The sequence below is a fragment of the Panicum hallii genome, chromosome 2 (assembly GCF_002211085.1).
Source record: "Panicum hallii strain FIL2 chromosome 2, PHallii_v3.1, whole genome shotgun sequence".
NCBI lineage: Eukaryota > Viridiplantae > Streptophyta > Magnoliopsida > Poales > Poaceae > Panicum > Panicum hallii.
Window position 1 is genome coordinate 5,671,621 of NC_038043.1, and position 21,315 is coordinate 5,692,935.

The window sequence follows — 21,315 nt, forward strand, 5'->3', positions numbered from 1 at the left end:
CGTGTGATAGATGGAGGTGTGTTGTGTGGCTACGGTATTGTAGCGTGCATGCATGTTGGCGTCGTTGTGGTCTAGGTAAGTGGCAGATGGTGATGCTGCGGAGGTGCAGAGGCCACAATATCATGGTGGAGGCCGGCTAGCGGAGCAGCAGAGTTATGTAGATGCATGTGTTGGGATCATTGTACTATTAGTAGTCTAGGCAACTCTCCTACCACAGCTGCAAGCCTATCTGTAACGACGTAGTCAGTACTTTGTAACCCATACTTAAGAAATTAATTAATAGACTTAAACCGGTTTCTTTGTTCTTAGGTGGTAACGTGATCGATGAATCATCTCAATGGATGTCATGCCGTTGTTGAAACCATAACAATCCTTCGAATCCCTGCTAGAAAGCATCCTAAAAACTGCTCGTAAGATTGAATGAGAACTAGTAGTGGCTTTGTTGTGCTCCATCCATAGAACGGACGGCACATTTTTTATCCTTGCAGAGTGGAATCCTTAGTTGTGTTTGTCTTAACTTGTTGGCAGCTATTTGTTTGCATTGCTAACTAGCCTAAAATATTTTTTTCTAAGAATTGTTTGGACTCAAACAAAGGTTGTCGATGGAATCTGAGCGGACCAGAACCTACTTTATTTGGTCCTAAGTGATTCTTTTTTCTAACTCGGTGATCAGCCGGCGAGCCTTCAGCATATGTCCAAAACAATCTACATAAGGATCTGCTAGACGAGCAGAGCAAGGAAACCTTTGCAAGATGCCAGTAACATGGGAGTTTAACGCATTCCTTGTTGTATGCATGGAAACCAACGAAATTCCTTACTGTTATTTCTTGCGGATCATTCCTACCTTTCTTGTACTCCAGTTAAGCACTTCTTTGTTGGTGTTGCATCGAAACCAACAACATTATTTTAGCAAGTTCTTGATACATTAAAAGGATCTTATTGAAGACTCCGAGCACCTTATAAAGTGTCTAGCTGTCAAAAGACCCTGTGAACATATAAGGAAGCTAAGTAATTGATTCATCAAGTTGTGTGAGTATTTGCTTGAGAGTTTTGAACTTCGGATGGAGATGGAGGCTCCGACTCCAAGCAGCAGCGAAAGCGGATGGTCTCGCATGGCTTCTTCGCTCCCTGTCAGGAATGTGCAAGATCTCGCAGCCAGTGGTGAAGAGCTCGCAGCCGAGACTCTTGAAAGGTACATCCGGATGGACATTCAGAATGCTGATGTCGTCGTCGAGCGATCCGGTGAGGTTCCTGTGGTCGACCTTGGTAGGCTCTTTGATCCTCAGTTTGCAGAACAGGAGGCAGCTCACCTCAGGTTCGCTTGCGAGGATTGGGGTTTCTTTCAGGTACGCAGTTTTTCAACAAGGTGAATCAGTGTCAACTTGCGTGACTTGAGAAAACCACCCTGATATGAGCGTATATTTCATATACCCAACAATTTCTAGTGACTATTGACATCCCAAATTACCCAAATGTTATTGTTGTAGAAATTAAAATTATATATATTGACTGCGAGGACTACCACAATTACTAACCTGATGATATGTGCCATTCTTTTGCAAGAGCGTGTCATGTTTTTTGCAATATGAACCCCATAGTTTACCATTTTGTTCTCAAAGAAGTTACCATTTTATTTATCATTTTAATAGATTTAATCATCAAAAATCACTAAAGTAGCTCACTTGACCATCAACCTTTTCGATTTTTATATAGCTTGTGAATCATGGAATACCAGAGGAGATAATCGCGAATGTAAGAAATGACATCCAGAAATTCTTTCAACTTCCCCTTGAGGTAAAGAATGCCTATGCCCAGCTTCCAGGAGACATTCAAGGTTATGGCCAAGCATTTGTTATGTCGGAGAGTCAAACACTTGACTGGTCTGACATGCTTGGCATCTTAACTCAGCCGCCTCAGGCCCGTGATATGAGATACTGGCCTTCTCATCAACCTCATACATTCAGGTTAGAGTTTATACAACTGCAGCAATCCACAAGCAAATACATGCAAGTTATCAGTTGACATGCATCATTGATACAGTTTTCTGTTTCAGACCCTCTAAGGTCTAAGCTATTAAACTGCCAAATCCAAGTCATTAGAGGGGTTCGCATAGAACTGGCACAAAAACTGTTATAGAAGATATTGGGCTATGATACTAGATTTTTATGATTAAACAAAATGTATTTTTGGTTATTTTGGATGTTGTACTACCATCTCAATTAAGCAACTGTGCAAAAACTGCAGTTACAAAAACTGCAGCTAGATTTTGCTTATTTCTATTTTGAACCTTTTACACTCTTACATATTTGTGACAGAAAAAGGAATTTCATTCCTCTATACATTTCTATAAAGTAATAGAGAAGGCTTCAAACTTGAGCATATAAATTTATAACTTTATCCCTGAAATGTATACAAACTCCATTTTTCCTCCTTACTAATTAAAGAACCAGAGAGCACATGTTTGACCCCTACGGTGTATACTGTCACTACTACATCAATGCTCTTTAGGGGCGGGTAAAACGATATTTGCAGGGACGGGGCATTTTTCGCACCTAAAACTAGAGCAGCAAATGCATTTCCAAGGAGGGGCCACACCGTATCTCGCTCCTAGAAATCCTTTTACAGGGGTGGCTAATGGCTTCGCCTGCCCTTAGAAATGAATTATAATATGAACTGTACATAGGTACCCGTTGACTAATAAACGCATATAAATGATGCGAAGTTTAATGAGAATATATAATGGCAAAATTTTCACCATACACTTCACCTTGTATCAATACCTATAGCAATGATAAATATTTGTTTCTTGTGTGATATCAGGAAATCTATTGAAGACTATTCTTCTGAGCTGATGAAAGTTTCTCACTCTATTGTAACCTTTATTGCAAAAACACTAAATATTGATCCCAAACTGATGGAGGACAAACATGTGTCACAATTTTTGAGGATGAATTACTACCCGCCGTGCAAGGCCATGGCTGACAAGGTTTTGGGATTCTCGCCCCACTCTGATGCAAGTTTTTTTACTCTCCTTTTAGAAGTTAATTCAGTTCAGGGGCTTCAAATTAAAAGGCACAATGCATGGATCCCAGTAAAACCAAACCCTAAAGCACTGCTAGTGAATGTGGGTGACTATCTTGAGGTATGAAATCTTTCCTGCAAATTATGCTCATTAGTGATGTTTTCAAAATGACCTCAATACAAAAAGGAACCATGGCCAACAATGTAATCATCCAAGAAAGAATATTATCATGATTTTAGGGTATAATCCACTGTTTTAAAGTTTTGTCTTGTACACACTTTCTTAGACATTGATGCATGTCCAACTATGAGTGCATATCGATGCGTCAGGCACAAATGTCCTTTTATGGTTACATTCAGACTTTAACTTCTGGTTCCCCTTTTGTCAACTTTTTTATTAAAAAAAGAGTGTTCTTATGATCTTTCAAAATGTATGTATAATAGCAATTTTGATACCTAGGTACCAATTTTTTAACTCCTATGTTACAATTGGTAGTACCTCTTGAAAGACCGTAAAAAGGCTCTTTTGAGAATGATTTGTGTGCTAGCCTTATAATGCTTCAGGGAGATAGTATCGAATGACTTCTTTTTAGGAATTTAGGTTTCATCAAAGGGAAGTTTCCATATTAACATAAGGAAAGGGGTTCTTCCTTTATGCATAGCGGATCCCCTAACAATATAGTGTTCACCGTTCAAGTATGCTCTCTTTAATTACCCATTTAGATGAATGGTTATTTTTTAGAATGTGATCTAAGATATCAGAATCAACTCGATGTCTCATTTGTCTTATTTTAACCCTTTTGTGTTCATAGATCATGTCAAATGGAAAGTACAAGAGTATTGAGCACAGGGTTACAATAAATACCAATCATGAGCGGATAACCGTATCGGCATTTCAAATCCCATCACTTGGTGGAGTAATTTCACCTGTTACTGGCATCACAGAAGAAAAGATCCTTTACAAGACAACGGGGGTAGAAGAGTATGCAAAACTTTACATGTCAAACAAATTGGATGGGAAGAGAGCCTTGGATCATGCTAAGTTACTCTAAAAGAATGGAGATTCATTATGCCGGCCTGTTGCTGTCCTTCTGGAAGATCGTCTAGTAGACATACGTATTATCCATGTTCCGTATAAATGATGCATTCTTAGTATGAAAAAGGAATCATGATTTACATAGGGACCAACCTCCGAGGTTGTTGCATGTTGTTTATTGTACGTTTGATTATATCTTAGAAAGAAAAAACATGATTTACATACCGCTAAGATATACATTGTAACATCAATGCAGTACTTTGTTATGACAATCCGCTCTCCCGACACGCTTAGGCCCTGTTTGTTTCAGCTGGGAGTCTCGATTCTCGATTCTGGGAGTCATCCGACTTTTGAATTTTCTAAAATCGAGCCTTCAAAATCGGAAATAAGCGGAAACAAACAGGGCCTTAGTAGTATGTTGTTACAATGAGTTGAAATTGATGTCCTTGGAGAACACACCAAGTTGTGCAATTTTAAACAACATGCAACAACCTGCATGCTGTTATACAGATCATGAAGTAGTAGTGGATTGCTATTTTTTGGAGGTATGAGCTGCTTTCTGAACTCTGTAACAAATTGGGGATGTCTGCGTATTGTATGCCTGAAAATGATTAGACTGAAATCTGAGGGGTCCTCAGTCTGCTCATATGATGAGCGTAAAGTAATCTATTAGATGAAATTAAATAGGAGTATATTGGTATAGAACAAACCGTAATTTGCAATCAATTGAATAAACTGCAGGTCAAATCGAATTTTCTAATAAAAAAGATTCTAGGTCCAACCCAATTTTAGAATATGAAAGAGATCAACATTTCAATCTGCCAAGACGTTGGACAATGTTTATTTTTTTTCTTTACTGCAGGGACATAAATTTTGATAAGGGATCCATGGGCACCATACCACAGATGGGCGAAGAAGAATCCTTCTATGCGCGTATCCCTAGACTCAGCTACTTGAGATGACTTCTTCAAAAAGAGATCAATTTTACTCCTTTACTATGTTCGTGATCTGCACACAGCATGGAAACCGGGATTGGGAATTAACTAGCAAGCCTACAAAATAAATTGAAAATTAACAAACAAGCCAACACACAAGGGAAATTAACTTGGTGTAGGCCTGTAGCTGCAGGACGATGTGCCGTGGGAGGCACGAGTGCCCTATTGTCGATACTACAGATCAGGTGATTACTGCACCGCCACCGCCACAGGTTGCAAGAACATGACAAGATCAGGAGGTTTTGCTGCATATCAAACAACGGAAGTTAGATCGTCCAATTCCAGCATCACCGACATGCATGTGGTAGTGAAAATTTGAACAAAGAATTGATTAAATCAATCGGAGAACCAACTGATGGAAAATCAGGCCTTCGGGCGTTGGAGTGCGGAGGGAGGCAGCGCGAAGTGGGGAGGATGACGGGGGCTGACGCCCAGCAAGCTCGACCGCGCAGCCTGGAGACGTAGAGGTCATTCTGCGTCGCCACCCAAGATCTGCTCCGGGGAGGGAACCCGCAATGTGGGAGGCAGCAAGCCGGCGGCGGCTCGTCGGAGTGCGAGGGGTCAGGGTCAGCATCAGCCGTGCCACCATGGAGAGGAGAACACGAAGAGAGAGAATGTGAGGATCTAAATGAACGGCGGCTGACAGAGGTCAAGGGTGGAAGCTTTGGGTGGTTTGTAACGGGGGAGTTTTTACGGTTTCTTCCATGTAAGTATGGTTAGGGAATTTTAGTTGGGTTCGCGGAGGTGGGCGGCGCTCCACCGACGTGTTGAATATTATTTAACTTGCAGTGAGTAAAATAGACAATAAGTATGTGTATATATAGAGGGAGAGAAAATATCGTTTTGTTAGCTTAGTGTTGTTTATCATGCAATTCAGGAAGAAGAAATACACCATTTTGAAGGGAATATTAATAGAATAAGTACGCTGGTTTCCCTCCAAATCAAACAGCTAGGAAACGAATTTGTGTTTGGTGCGTGCAAGCAGCAGGAAAGAATGGATGCCGACACACTAGTCCACAAGGCAAAGTCCACCGACCACACACAACACACGTGAACCCATTATTGGTACTCCCACAAGTTACGGACACGGTAGCTCTCAACTCAAGGCAAAAATCTATACTGGATTCTCAAACTGCGTGGAATGCCAGCTCTGATCCTTATAAGCTGCGTAGCAACGTACTTGCAAAGCATTGGTTACTTGTTCAATATTATACATTGACGGTTGAACAGAAAATGGTATTTAAACACTACCGGTTTTATCATTTTTTTAGAAAAGGAAATGTCTCCGATCTTCGCAACTAAGTTGTATCATCTACTTTATAACTATATGTACTTTAATTTGTAAAGCATTGTTTTAATGGAAAAAACTTGGATATTATTAGAACCATCAATCTGGTCAACAGTTGACAAGATGAGAGGTGCTATATATTAAAATTATGGTTCAAAATAGCGGGCTAAGAGTTAGTGGCTGGACTTTAAAAACAGCTAATAGCGGGCAAAATGAGGCTATAGCGGCTAAATTATATATGACTCCAAATAGCGATAGCCTGCATCTCACAGCTATAGCGGGAGATTTAGAACTTTGATTAAAATGATGCAAGTTGAAAAACAAATTAAATAACTAAGGAGTAATTGATTGAATCTCCAAAACGTGAGACGGCAGAGCGAAGTTCAACACTTGGTTCAGTTGCAAAAGTCAAAAACATTGAACCTGAGAAGCAAATGAGTAGTACAGGGTACCGTACAAAAGAGTCTAAAGGAAAAGATCTACGGAAGACTCTTGATCCTTAAAAACCAATACAGCGGCGAGAGAACGTGCATACGAGGTGTGGCATGTTACGTAATCTTCAATTTGACATTTGAACGATCCCAAATAAAAATATTCGCAACTAAATATTGTAGGTTATCTATGTGCTATATTCTACATCTTAGATGTAGCTGCATATATTTTTAGTCGTTTTCTATTTTTATATATCCTTTTGAATTTTCTAAATCGATTTTTAGAGGCAGGCCGCACCCACCCCTAGAAGTCTATTTCTAGACGCGGATTCGCACCCATCCCTTCAAATACATTATTTTCAGCTGCAAATGCCTTTCTACCCCTCTAAAAATGTTTCATATAATGATATATATGCAGGCAGACTTACCTTTACTCGTGCACACACATCTTACCTCTATAATAACCTCCAAGAGATTCAGGTTGTGTATATTTTAAGATTGCCAGTCACCACGGCCACATTGCTTACAACTGATAGAATAATTAGTCAAAAATTAGTAAACTTGAACTAGATGGATAGGTTCTAGCTACCACAAGGAATGTAAAAAAGTGGGCTACATTGAAGTCGACTTAATGAGAGATGTATCATCTACTTGTGTAGATATGTTCTTTGGAAAACATTGTAATGGCAAGAGACTTGGATAAATCGATTAGTCAAGAAGCAACAAGAGATGAGTTGGGGCGTGATATGCAAGTACACAACCTACGAGTATAATCCATTGATTGTTCAAACCAATGCAAGATCAGCAACGCCTTGCACCTGAAGGAAAAGATCAATGAAAATCTCAAACTGTTATGGAACGTCATCTTTGACGTAGAAAAGAATTCAGGTGCAGAGTTGTTCATTGAACATACGAAAACAAATGAAAATTGCAAAAAAAATCAATAAAGGCCAAACTACTTAAAAAACGATTTGTAGCAACACCCCGAATTTTTTTAGGGACGGACCAAAACGTCACCTGTTCTTACAAATGGGGCGCGGGTACTATAGCAACCGAGCCGCCCCTGTAAATCCATTTGGCGCAAATGGTGGAGACATGTAGAGAGAGTGATAATGTTGACATTGCGGAGCAAATGTTGACATCTAATCAGTGCTGAGCAAATATTGACCTCTAATGATGTATATATTTGCAGCATTTCTATTCAAAGTAATTGTAATTTAAATGTGAAATGTTCATGATATTAAATGTGAAATGTTCAGGAATTTCTTATTTATAAGAAATTTCTCTCTCTCATTTCGGTGTGAATTGAAATATTTATTAAAATATATCTTCGATGGCTATGTAGCATAGAAGTCGTAGATGGATCCTCCGTCGTCATCTTCAAGGAGGCCGACGTCGGTGTCGAATCTGGGGACGAGCAAGGCCCTAGGATTAGACAAGGCGCTTGGGTAGGAAACAAGTGGCATGATCCGGTTGATCCACACCCTGTTCCGGCAAGAGAAAGACGGTTAGGGGAGGCGTTCGATCCGGATTACGAACCGGGAGCACGTCAGGTAATGAATACACGATTAATTACAACGAAGCAGACTATACGAGTAATGACCTGTATGACGTGTATTATCTATGCAGGCGGCTCCGATAGGAAGGAGTAAGCGCCGACACGGACCCCCTAGCCCCACAGAGGAAGACAATGAAAGCTCGGGTCCCGATCCTGCAAGTACAACCTCTAACAGCCAAAATAAAAGGAAACGGGGTCAGCGAGGAAGAAACCAATACCCCAAAGGGCAATGGACTGTTAATGCAATTAGCACAGCAGGAGAGCCCATAGATCCTCCGCAGGCTGTAGCAAAGTTTCGGAATGCTAGGATAATCAGAACAAAGATGGTTTTGGATCCAACGATCCCTAATTGGCCCCTAGTCCTGAGGGGTGGAAAGAAGCGATGTGGCAATTGTTGAGCAGAACTTTTATTCTGCCCAGAGGAAGTAGAGAACAAGTAAAGCATTATGCTCTGAAGATGCTGGGTGAAACTTTCCGCCGGTGGAAGAGCGAACTGAATACCCGGTATGTCCAGAAGGGTCGAATGCCATTTGCAGATTACGGGGACATTACACCAGCACAATGGGAAGAGTTTGTTCAACAGAAGACCACTGAAGAAGCTCTAGATCTAAGCCAGATGCAAAGTGAACTAGCAAAGAGCAACATACATAGAGTCCACCTTGGGCCAGGTGGGTACCAAAGGAAGGTTGAGAAGTGGCGGCGTGAAAGAGAGATGGCAATAGCTACCAGGCAGCCCGACCCTTATGAAGGCTTGGATGAACGTGGATGGCGGTGGCTTGAAGCAAGGAAGCCAAAGATAGTTGAAGGGAAACCAAAATTTGATCGACCCTAGACCGAAGCGGTGGCAGAAAAAATGTTACAACTTGATGAGCTTTAGAAAAAAGGTCAGTTCAAACCCAATAGGGAGAAGGATGTGCTCAGTACAGCTATTGGGTCCAAAGAGCATGGAGGCCGTGTTAGAGGCCTGTCCTCTAAGTTGAGCATCAAGGATGGGTTCGAGAAGGACCGGATTAGGTACAGGAGCCATGACCGCTATAAAGAAGAAATCGTGGCAGCGGCAGAGAATGCAATGCAAGCAAAGTTTAAGGATTTGTTCATGTCAACACTTGCGGAGCAGCAGCAGTCGGGGCTACTTATGTTCAACCCGTCGCAAGAGGTGGGGCAGCAATAGATGGTGGGCATGCAACCTCTGGTACTTGGCCAAGCGAGTCCGGCATGTGCACATAGCAGTGCTGCCTTGACCACAGCTCAACAATAGCCGGTGGATACCATAACAAGTATTACTCCCTGCTTGTTGCTCTATCCAGTCGGCAGAGCTGGAAAGACAAAAGAAGTTGCCAAGGCCCAGGTGCATCCAGCTAGTGGTTTATTTGAGGGAAAACCGATCCCGGCCCTATATGCATGCGTACAAGTGGAGCAACTCTTGAAATCAAGCTATGAGGATAACAAGATAGACATCCCCACTGTAGATGGAAAGAGTTGCCTTGGAAAATGTGTCGGCAGCACCATTCTATGGCATAAACAAGATATCTTACTGATTGGTCAGGTACCATTGGCTGCTCCGGACCATATCTCGCCAGCACCACAACAACAATAGCAGGGGGCAGCACCAGAGCATTCACTACCGGCCCTGCCGTCACCACAACCACGAGATGCATCACCAGTGGCTCCAGTATTACGAGAGCCATCACCTTAGGCTCCGCCATCACCAGCGGCTCTAGTATCACGAGAGCCATCACCAACGGCCTCGCGATCACCGCCAGCTCGAACATCACCACCACCACGAGAGCCATCCCTACAGGCCCAGGTATCACCACCACCACGAGAGCCATCCCCACAGGCCTCGGTATCACCACTGGCTCCGCCACCGGCCCGATCACTGTTGCCTCCAGTGTTGCGGTCTTACCAAAACAACAAGGAAGGGTCAGAAATTGTGATTAGATGGCACGCCGCAAACAAGAAGTCTGATGAAAAGGCTAAGAAGGCTAAGTTAAAGGATAATCCAGCAGATTGTAGTGCCAGCAGACGGTCGGGTATTTCTACGCCCCGTACTAACATGGAGTACGAAAAGGACATTGGGGTTGATGACCTTCCAGACTTAGATGATGCTCCTTTAAAGTTTCAGTACGGAAAAGACTTGCTACCAGATTGGGCACTAAGGGATTGTCCTAGTTTTATGCGGAGGTTTCATAATTGGTACAAGAGGGCATGTATACTTGGGCTAAAAACTATATATGCTTCGCACCATCCGGATATATTCGGACTTAAAGGGCAACAAATCTTTGATATCATGTTCGATTTTGAAGACATCCAACACATGTTCCGCCTCCAACAATTTGGTATTGAAATAGTTCAACTCTGGTGCATGTAAGTGCCTCATCGATACTAATTTAATTTATATTACGACCTAAAGTACTGTATATGCACAAATATTTAATTGTGATACATTATATTCTACAGGATGCAAACAATGGATGCTATTATCTTAAAGAAAAAGGTCTGGTACCTTGATCCCGTAGCGATTTGCAAGGCCAGGCACGCTGGGCCAAAATGGCTAAAGGACGACGATGACTGACTAAAGCCATTTGCAACAAAGAAGGAAAAATAAAAGGAACGACATAAATTTCACCAAGAGACCGTGAAGAGAATTGCGGCCTACATATCGCATATGATGACACGATGGGAAGACATGGATGTCATATTTGCGCCATACCACATCCAGTAAGTCTAATATCAATCATTTGATATAATAAACTACTGGATTGCTTACAAATCGTACATAATATTTTTTTTAAGAAATCACTGGATTGCTTTCCAATTACAGCCAAACCTTGGAAGATTACTCGTATTGGACTCCTTGGATTTGTCAACTCAGAGATACCAAGAATTCATAGAAATTCTACAATTATGAGTGAATTTCTTATCTTCCCTATGCACATCATGCTTATTTCTCTACAGAAGTATACATATATAAATTAACTTTCCATTTCTTTCATTTTAAAATAGGGCTTACCAGTTCTACATTCATAAAGGATCAATTCATCCCACCGGCAAACCAGAGAAAATGACTATACACACAAGGTTCCCGTGCCACAAGCAACCTGCGGGTTCCGTGTACTGTGAGTACTACATATGCGAGCATATAAGGGTGCGAGGGAGATAAACTACTGATCACGAATGTGTAAGGCACTACTCTTTATTAGGGAAAGATGCATATGTGTACATTATTTTTTACGGTAACTAGCACATGATTAATTAATTTTACCATGGATTCAATAATTGAAGATTCACCCGGAACAACACCGTGTTCGGCTCCACGAGAAACAACTTCTAGATGTAGTCAACGATTTTTGCCGTTTCATTATGCATGAAGTGGTCAACGAGAGGGGCAAATTTTTTCACGAAGCACAAGATTTGGCAACGGAAGATAAATACATTGGACTTCGTGAGTGGGACAATCAACGACACCGTGCCGCCTCTACTAGCGTTCCTAGGGAGGAATAGAGGAAAAATATGTATTCAATATGCACTTTAATGATGTATTCTAATGATGTTTTATTTTCATATAATTTAATTTTGTATGCATAAATATTTTTAGTTACCGAACATATTCAGCGTCACGATCGCGAACTAAATTGAGAGATCAAAATTGGCGGGCAAATCGCAATCACGATCACGAACTAGATTGAGAGATCAAAATTGGCGGGAATGCAAATCGAAAAAAATAGCGGGAAACCCATTTTCAGGGGCGGGTGAGGGGGTGACCCGCCCTTAAAAATACGCTTTTACCCGCCCCTAAAAATGCTTTTTGTAGTAGTGCCAGACAATTGAATGCAAATTGCAAATAAGTAAGATACAGTATCATATAAATGTGAACAAAAAGCCAGATAATTTAATGGACCAAGGATCAGACTAACGTACGGAAGATGGATAAAACAATTATAAGAACACTATAAAAGCAATGCTTGGGCCAAACCGTTGCATCTATGCATGCTTGCGTTCTCACCGAACTGAACATCCTTCCGGCAAGCAAGACCATGCCTGCCATCCCTCTCCACCTGCTGTTCCTTCCACTCCTGGCCATCGTCGTCATCTCCTCGACCCACTTCGTTAGCCGTGCGCGCCGCCGGCGTGCCGGCCTCCGGCTGCCGCCGTCGCCCTGGGCTCTACCAGTGATCGGCCACCTGCACCACCTGCTGGACGCGCTCCCGCACCACAAGCTGCGTGACCTTTCCAGGCGCCACGGTCCACTGATGCTGCTCCGTCTAGGCGAGCTACCCGTCGTCGTGGCCTCGTCGGCCGACGCGGCCCGTGCGGTCATGAAGGCGAACGACCTCGCCTTCGCGACGCGGCCGATTGGCCCGGCGACGCGGCTGGTCCTCGCCGACGGCGCCGAGGGCCTCATCTTCGCTCCCTACGGCCACGGGTGGAGGCAGCTCCGCCGGATCTGCACCGTCGAGCTGCTGAGCGCCCGCCGCGTGCAGTCCTTCCGGGCCGTCCGCGAGCAGGAGGCCGGCCGGCTCCTCCGCGAGGTGGCGGCAGCGGCGGCGGCGGACCAAGCGGTGAACCTCAGCGCCTGCATCTCGTCGTACGTCGCCGACTCGGCGGTGCGGGCCATCGTGGGAAGCCGGTTCCAGGACCGGGCGGAGTTCTTCCGGCTCATGGAGAATGGGGTCGAGCTCTTCTCGCGCCCGAGCTTGCCGGACCTGTACCCGTCGTCGCGCATGGCGATGCTCGTCAGCGGAGCGCCCGGCAAGATGAGGCGGGTCCGGGTGGAGACGATGGCGTTCATGGACAGCGTGATCCAGGAGCACCAGCTGTGCAAACCTGACAACAATGGCGACGAGGACCTGCTCGACGTGCTTCTCCGAATCCATAGAGACGGCGACCTGGAATTCCCCATCTCCATGGACAACATCAAAGTCGTGATCGCCGTAAGTTCATCATCTAATGAGAGTCAATAATAGAGAAATTAAAACTGAACCTGTCGATCGGTAACTTTTTTCAGCTCAGAAAAGATTATTTTTTTGTCAATTCTTGCATTTCAGGACCTTTTCCTGGCCGGCAGCGAGACATCCGCGACCACGCTGCAATGGGCGATGTCTGAGCTCGTGAGGAATCCACGGGTGATGCGGAAGGCGCAGGCCGAGATCAGGCAGGTTCTCAAGGGCCATGAGAGAGTGTCAGAGGCGAGCTTAGGGAAACTAGACTACTTCCACCTGGTCATCAAGGAGACTCTCCGTCTGCACCCACCAGCACCACTTCTTCTGCCGCGGGAGTGCCGCAGCCCGTGCCGAGTGTTAGGGTTTGATGTCCCAGCAGGAGCCACCGTCTTCGTGAACGCTTGGGCGATCGGCAGGGACCCGGCTCACTGGGACGCACCGGAAGAGTTTGCGCCCGAGAGGTTTGGACATGAAGGTAGCGTCGACTTCAAAGGCACGGACTTTGAGTTCGTACCGTTCGGGGCAGGGCGGCGGATGTGCCCGGGGATGATGTTTGGGCTAGCCAGCGTGGAAGTCGCGCTGGCTAGCCTCTTGTACCACTTTGACTGGAAGCTGCCACGTGGAATGGCGCCTGCAGAGGTTGATATGAGGGAAGTAATGGGGGTCACCGCACGACGTCAGTCCGATCTTTTGCTTGTTCCGGTAGTCCATGTACCCGCCCCTTATGATGACCAGTTAACCATTGTTGGTTAGCCTTCAACGAGGTTGGCTGTTTGCTAATATACTTACTTGGGTCACAGGCCTTGTGCGTGTTTACTTGTCATTTTATTCAATGATCTCTTGTCTGTTCAAGTTATAAGTGCCTTTATGTAGTTTATTGTTTGGTCTGGCAGTTTAACGAGATGTGGATATACAGAAATCAGCACAATTTGCTGAGAAGGATTTATGTGACTGAATTTGAAAAATAAAAAAAAGTTATATATAGTTACATTTTTTTTATTGTTTTGAACCAATTTGGTTCTGAAATTGTGTATGAACATACATGTCTAAGTATGATCAAAATGGAGGCGTGCAAGGTTTGCATTGCCCAATGCCAAAATGGTGCCCTCAAATGTACAAGGTAGCACAGTCATGGGTCGGCCAAGTATTACCAATCCACTTAGCTGTGACAGCCTCGGAACTTTGGCAGAATAGCCGATTTCATCCTCGAACTTTCAGCTGAGGTCAACTTCGTCCCTAAACTTCTAAAATGACAGTTTCAGCTCTTGATTTTTTCCATGCAGCTCAATATAGTCCTTCATCATCCTACGTTTCTTGAATTGCCACGTTGACGTACAATATCAGCATCCAAGTGTTTCTTTTTTTAGCAGCAACATATATTAGTTTACACACGCTTAAAGATGACACAAGAAAACTTTAGCTTCTATCTGCATGAATTTTTTTCAAAAAAGGAACTTTTGCGCGTGTATAATAAATGTGTTCAGGATCCACTCTCTTCAGTAAAAACTGTACATTGTTTTAGTTTCGTCAAGGTGAAACTTTTATAATGACCAAATTTATAGAAATGCTGATTTTTTTTATAAACTACAGCAGACTAGGTGTGACGAGGTGTGCCAATATAACATGCTATATAGGACGAATGATTAAATTGTACCGGATGGAGAAATTTAAGGACTGAACCATGGTTTTGAAAGTCTAGGGATGAAGTTGAGCTTCAAATGAAAGTTTGAGGATGAAATTGGCTATTCCGCCGGCAATATATTATCTCGTGAATGAGAAGAAGTGGCTGGCCCAAAACACGGTAAACAGTGGACTAACATTGAGATTAATCATCCGGGATTGTTGCTAGTGAAGTCCCTGATAAGAGATCCTACCTGTATACATGCAACGATCCAAGATTCTAGTAGGATTTTGATTTTCAGTTGGTGGCAGGCTGCATGGCATGATACACTGCCACTCGTCCACTCCGAAGCCTCCTCCGATCGACTCATCTCCTCCTTCCACCATGGCCGCCGCCTCTTGCCTCCTCCTCATCCTCTTACCCGTACTACTCTGCTTCCGCCTCTCCCTCGCCTCGCCGGCGGCGCCCCTCGCGGCTGAGCTCCTCGGAGAAGCGCGCGCGCCGGGGTTCGCCGCGTGGCTGCGCGGCGTGCGCCGGCGCATCCACCAGCGGCCCGAGCTGGCCTTCCAGGAGCACCGCACCAGCGAGCTCGTGCGCGCCGAGCTCTACGCGATCGGCGTCCCGTACAGGTGGCCCGTGGCCACCACCGGCGTCGTGGCGACCATCGTCGGGGGCGCCGGCGGCGCCGGGCCCGTCGTCGCGCTCCGGGCCGACATGGACGCGCTCCCCCTGCAGGTCCGTATGTTTCTCAGTTCTGATCCTGCGTTCGGATGGCAAGATGATCTCTCTAATGATGCTTATTAGGAAAATTCTCGCGCTTCCATGTGCAAATTTTTTTCCTCTGAAACGTAGGCTTTGATTGGAGTCTGAATCAATTGATTTGCAAGATGATGCATCGATTTCATTATCAGAAATTTTAATTCGTAATCATCTGAAAACTTTTTTATCAAGTGGATTGAACTGCGTCATCTGAACAAGATTCTTGCCAAGACAAGTAGACAACTGCCATGGTACCAAATAAAAAATGCAAGAGGATAAAAAAAAAGCTTGGACCATTACGATAGTTTGCATTGCATCCACGAATATAAATTCAATGTGTTCTGTAAGGCAAACAAACAAACCCAATACATTCTTTAATTAACGTTTGTGGAAAACATACTACTTCAGGTGTGGTTGTTTGGCTTACTATGGCATTATCCAGGAATTGGTGGATTGGGAATACAAGAGCCAGGAAAGTGGGAAAATGCATGCTTGTGGACATGATGCACACACAGCAATGCTTCTGGGGGCTGCTAAGATACTTCAAGATCACAAGAGTGATTTGAAGGTATTCTTTAACCAATTTGATGGACCAGAAAGTTCATAGTGCCATGAAATTTAGAATGTTGTAAAACGTCACCAGATTTTCCTATGCTTTTTTTAGGGAAAGATTTTCCTATGCTATTAGGATTATGTTAGTATTCATGGCACATCATGATATATATCACATAACTGTCTATATATACTAGGTTTCACTATTCTTTGTGGTTCCTGGATGATTCAGGTCAGTTCAATAGATCAATTACGCCTTCCATATTTATAATTAGTGTTGTTCTTGTTCAATCATTAGGGCACTGTAAAGCTTGTTTTCCAGCCAGCAGAGGAGGGTCAGGGTGGTGCATATTATGTCCTGCAAGAAGGTCTTCTTGATGACGTGTCAGCCATCTTTGGCTTGCATGTTGACCCAGTCCTTCCAGTAGGCGTCGTTGCATCAAGGCCAGGACCCTTTGCTGCAACAGCATGTCGATTCCAAGCAACTGTTACTGGTAAAGGTGGGCATGCTGCACTACCCCACCAAGCCTTTGATCCAACTGTAGCTGCATCCACTGCCATCCTCAGCCTTCAACAAATTGTCTCCCGGGAAATAGATCCTCTCCAAGGCGCGGTATATTATCTGCTTACCATACTGTGGTAGTATTTTCATTGACAGATAAATTCTGAACTTTTTCTTTCAAAAATTCTCTCCTACTGTTGAAAAAGACTGGAGTTTCACTGCCTTCTGAACTTTCAGGTTGTATCGGTCACTTTCGTGAAAGGAGGAGATGCTTATAATGTTATTCCGGAGTCAGTGACCTTTGGTGGCACCTTGAGGAGCATGACAAATGAAGGTTTATCATATCTCATGAAGCGAGTTATAGAGGTAAACTTTTTTCTTTCTGACCTGAACTGCATAGTTTCTGCTACTCATACAATTGATGAAGATTGTAGAAGGACAGTCAGCGTTGCATCGCTGCACCGCGACTGTGGACTTCATGGAGGAGAAAATGAGAACATATCCGGCTGTGATCAACGATGAAGGGATATACGCCCATGCCAAGGCAGTGGCTCAGAGCTTGCTCGGGGAAGAGAACGTCAAGGTCGCGCCACAGCTGATGGGAGCGGAGGATTTTGGGTTCTACGCGCAGAGAATGGCTGGCGCCTTCTTCACCATTGGAGTCGGCAACAAGAGCACCATGGTGACCGTCCATTCCACCCACTCCCCCCACTTTGTGATTGATGAGGACGTGCTTCCCATAGGAGCTTCGTTCCATGCTGCCGTGGCAATTGAATACTTGAAGAAACATGCATCGGCCTGAAAAAAATGAATGCGAAAAACAGGCTTGTTTGGATACTTCGGGCTGTTAAAGCTTAGTGATCGACTAAGTGCTAGATGGCTCGGTGATTAGCTAGACAAAGATAGAATTTGGGACTAACCGAAAGTGAAAGAGAGAAAGAGAGGGATGTGGCATACCTCCGGTTGATGAGCTGGTATCGCCATTGTTAGTCATGGCGAAGAAGAGATCGAGCCGGAGTCGAGGTCGAGGGAGAAAGTGCGGCGGCGGTGCTGTGCAGAGGCGGCGGCGCTTCCCGTCGCTTCAGCGCCGCTCTTAGATCGGATCGAGCTAGGGTTTTTGGTGGGGCTACAGGCAACGCGGCGAACTTCGTATCTCGTGCCCCGGCCCCCACCTCTTCTTTTATTTTGGCGCTGCGCGACGGGGGCCCACATGCCATTGGCTTGGCTGTGCGCCCCCGATCGGGGCGCGTAACAGACTCCGGATCGGTCGTTGGACCGATCCGGGATGAGATCAAACTAACATTCTCCCCTTTGATCTCAACTCACTTACTCACTTCTTACGTCCGATTTCATTCAGATCAATGCATCGAGCAACATCGAGCATGCCTCGTCTTAACAGTTATTACTGTTGGATTAACAGCCACAACACACTTTTCTGTTTGAAACAGAACCTTACTTTTAGGCCCTTACTGTCCAGGAATCATAGGCTTTCCCGTAAACCCATGCCGGCTAAGTGTTCTCTGAACACATTGGGTGGTAAGCCTTTTGTGAGCGGATCCGCTAACATCTTCTTTATGCTCAAATACTCAAGACTGATTGTACGATCCTGGATTTGCTCTTTAACAACATAAAACTTTATGTCAATGTGTTTGGCAGCTCCGCTTGACTTGTTGTTGTGAGCGTAAAATACTGCAGCCTCATTGTCGCAGTACATCTTTAGTGGTTTTTCTAAGCTGTCAACCACTCTTAATCCGGGTATAAATTTCTTTAGCCATTTAACCTGCCCCAATGCCTCGTAACAAGCTATAAATTCTGCATACATCGTAGACGATGCAGTGACTGTCTGTTTGGAGCATTTCCACGATATAGCTCCACCTGCGAGAGTAAACACATAGCCTGACGTGGATTTTCTGTCATCCTTATTTCCCGCAAAGTCTGAGTCTGAATAACCCTCTATCACTAGAGATTCAAATCTCCTGTATGTTAGCATGAGGTCTTTCGTTCCTTGCACATAACACAAGGCTTTCTTAACCATTTTCCAGTGTTCTATCCCTGGATTACTCTGGAATCTGCCAAGTACCCCGGTGACAAAAGCTAAGTCAGGGCGCGTACATACTTGAGCATACTGTAGGCTTCCGACAGGTGAAGCATATGGTACCGCTTTCATCTGATCGATTTCATACTGATTTCCGGGACACTGAAATTTCCCATAACTATCGCCCTTGACTATAAGAGCAGGTGTTGGCTTACTCGCATGCATACCGTACTTCTTTAGTACCTTTTCTAGGTATGCTTTCTGCGATAATCCTAAAACCCCCTTGCTTCTTTCTCGGTGAATCTCAGTTCCTAAAACGAATGAGGCTTCACCTAAGTCTTTCATATCGAACTTTGAGGATAAAAATTTCTTTATCTCCAATAGCAGATCAATATCACTGCTAGCAAGCAGAATATCATCCACATACGGAATAAGAAAAAAAGAATTTTCCATTCTTAAATTTTGCGTAAATGCAGTTGTCCTCCTCATTTTCTTTGAAACCAAACTTTCTTACGGTTTCATCGAATTTCAAATACCACTGTCTGGAGGCTTGCTTTAATCCTTAAATGGATTTGTTTAGACGACATCCCATCTTTTCTTTTCCTTCCACGACAAAACCTTTTGGCTGTGCCATGTAAACATTCTCATAAAGGTCCCCGTTGAGGAACGCCGTCTTTACATCCATCTGATGTAACTCTAAATTATAATGTGCCACTAACGCTATTATAATTCTGAAGGAATCCTTGCATGAAACAGGAGAAAATGTTTCATTATAATCTATCCCTTCTCTTTACGTGAAACCTTTCGCCACAAGTCGCGCTTTATATCTTTCTATATTCCCTTTGGAGTCATATTTTGTCTTGTAGACCCATTTACAGCCTACTGTTTTGGCTCCTTTAGAAATTTCTTCTAGATCCCAAACATCGTTGGTACTCATTGATTTCATTTCATCTTTCATGGCTTCCAACCATTCAGATGAATGAACGCTTCTTATGGCTTCTTCAAATGAAGTGGGGTCACCCTCCATCTGAATTTCCTCGCTATTATAGATTTCATAATCGTTCGAAATAGCGGGCTTTCTTGTTCTTTGAGACCTTCTCAGTGCCTCAGCTATCGGCACCTCTTCTACCTGGGGCTGCTGTTGCTCCCCCTCATGTGCGGCTATCGGTTCTGTCGGATCTTGAAGGACAGGTTCCTGATTCTGACTCGTTGCCGCAGCTGGAGAACTAACAACAGGTGCTGACACCGTAGGTGAAGCAACAACAGGCAACACGAAAAATGGATCTTGGATCATCGGAGTAGGTACAAAAACCCGCTTCTCCTCAAGGTCAATCTTTCGAGCTACCGTGCTCCCCCTCATCATCTGATCCTCCAAAAAGACAGCGTGTCTCGTTTCTACGAACTTTGTATATCCATTAGGACAGTAGAAACGATAACCCTTCGACTTTTCTAGATAGCCAATAAAGTGACAACTTACTATCTTAGGGTCTAACTTTCCAATATTTGGATTAAATACTTTCGCCTCAGCTGGATAGCCCCACACATGTAAATAATTTAGTGTGGGTTTTCTCCCCGTCCATAACTCATACGGTGTTTTAGGCACCGACTTACTCGGTACGCGATTAAAAATATGAATAGCGGTTTTAAAGCCTCCATCCATAAATTAATCGGTAACGTGGAGTAGCTTAGCATACTTCTCACCATATCCATTAAGGTACGGTTACGTCTTTCAGCGACTCCATTTTGCTGAGGCTCGCCCGGTGTAGAATACTGAGCTACTATTCCATTTTCCTGTAGAAACCTTGCAAAAGGTCCAGGAATTTGGCCATACGGGGTGTGTCGACCGTAGTACTCACCTCCACGGTCAGATCTTACTATTTTTATCTTAAGATTTTGCTGATTTTCTACTTCAGCCTTAAAAATCTTGAATTTATCTAATGCTTCTGATCTTTTTTTAATTGGATAAATATAGCCATAACGCGAATAATCATCCGTAAACGTTATAAACGAATCATAACCGTCTACAGACTTTATGGGAAATGGACCACAAATATCTGTGTGCACTATCTCCAAAACCCCTGAAGTGCGTTTGGCTCCTTTCTTTATTTTCTTAACGTACTTTCCTTTAACGCAATCGATGCAATGTTCTTCATCTGAAAAATCTAACGGATGGAGAATATTTTCTTTAATTAATCTCTCAATTCTCCCCCTCGAAATATGGCCTAAACGACAGTGCCATAATTTCGCTGAATTTTTGTTGTCACATCGTTTGCGCTTATTACTTGCGTCGTTAGTCGTACGTTCAATACTCGTAGTATTGCTAACAGAATTCATAGTCTCATGCATAGGCAACATATAAAGTTTGTCTTGTCGGATGGCAACACCAACACACTGACTATTAGATATAATCTCACATTGTTCTTTGCCAAAATGGCAATCATAACCATCATCTGCCAAACATGATACTGAAATTAAGTTTCTAGACAAAGAGGGTACATAAAGAACATTATGCAACTGGAGTCTAAAGCCGTTCTCTAATTCTAACTTGAGTTGACAAACTGCTTCAACATCGGC

General features: G+C 43.8%; 3 protein-coding genes across 3 annotated transcripts; all 3 read left to right on the forward strand.

The window, feature by feature from the left end:
• Positions 1-1,067: 1,067 nt before the first annotated feature.
• Positions 1,068-4,073, forward strand: LOC112880792 (S-norcoclaurine synthase 1-like). Its single transcript, XM_025945544.1, has 4 exons — positions 1,068-1,346; positions 1,714-1,964; positions 2,821-3,142; positions 3,834-4,073. The coding sequence occupies exons 1-4, from the start codon at positions 1,068-1,070 to the stop codon at positions 4,071-4,073; spliced, it is 1,092 nt and encodes a 363-aa protein (XP_025801329.1).
• An 8,293-nt stretch (positions 4,074-12,366) lies between these two features.
• On the forward strand, positions 12,367-14,060 carry LOC112882324 (premnaspirodiene oxygenase-like). Its single transcript, XM_025947354.1, has 2 exons — positions 12,367-13,263; positions 13,378-14,060. Exons 1-2 carry the CDS (start codon positions 12,367-12,369, stop codon positions 14,023-14,025), a joined length of 1,545 nt encoding a protein of 514 aa, XP_025803139.1. The 3' UTR covers positions 14,026-14,060.
• Positions 14,061-15,277: 1,217 nt separating this feature from the next.
• On the forward strand, positions 15,278-17,545 carry LOC112880793 (IAA-amino acid hydrolase ILR1-like 9). Its single transcript, XM_025945545.1, has 5 exons — positions 15,278-15,628; positions 16,095-16,220; positions 16,503-16,817; positions 16,944-17,072; positions 17,134-17,545. The coding sequence occupies exons 1-5, from the start codon at positions 15,278-15,280 to the stop codon at positions 17,506-17,508; spliced, it is 1,296 nt and encodes a 431-aa protein (XP_025801330.1). The 3' UTR covers positions 17,509-17,545.
• Positions 17,546-21,315: the final 3,770 nt, after the last annotated feature.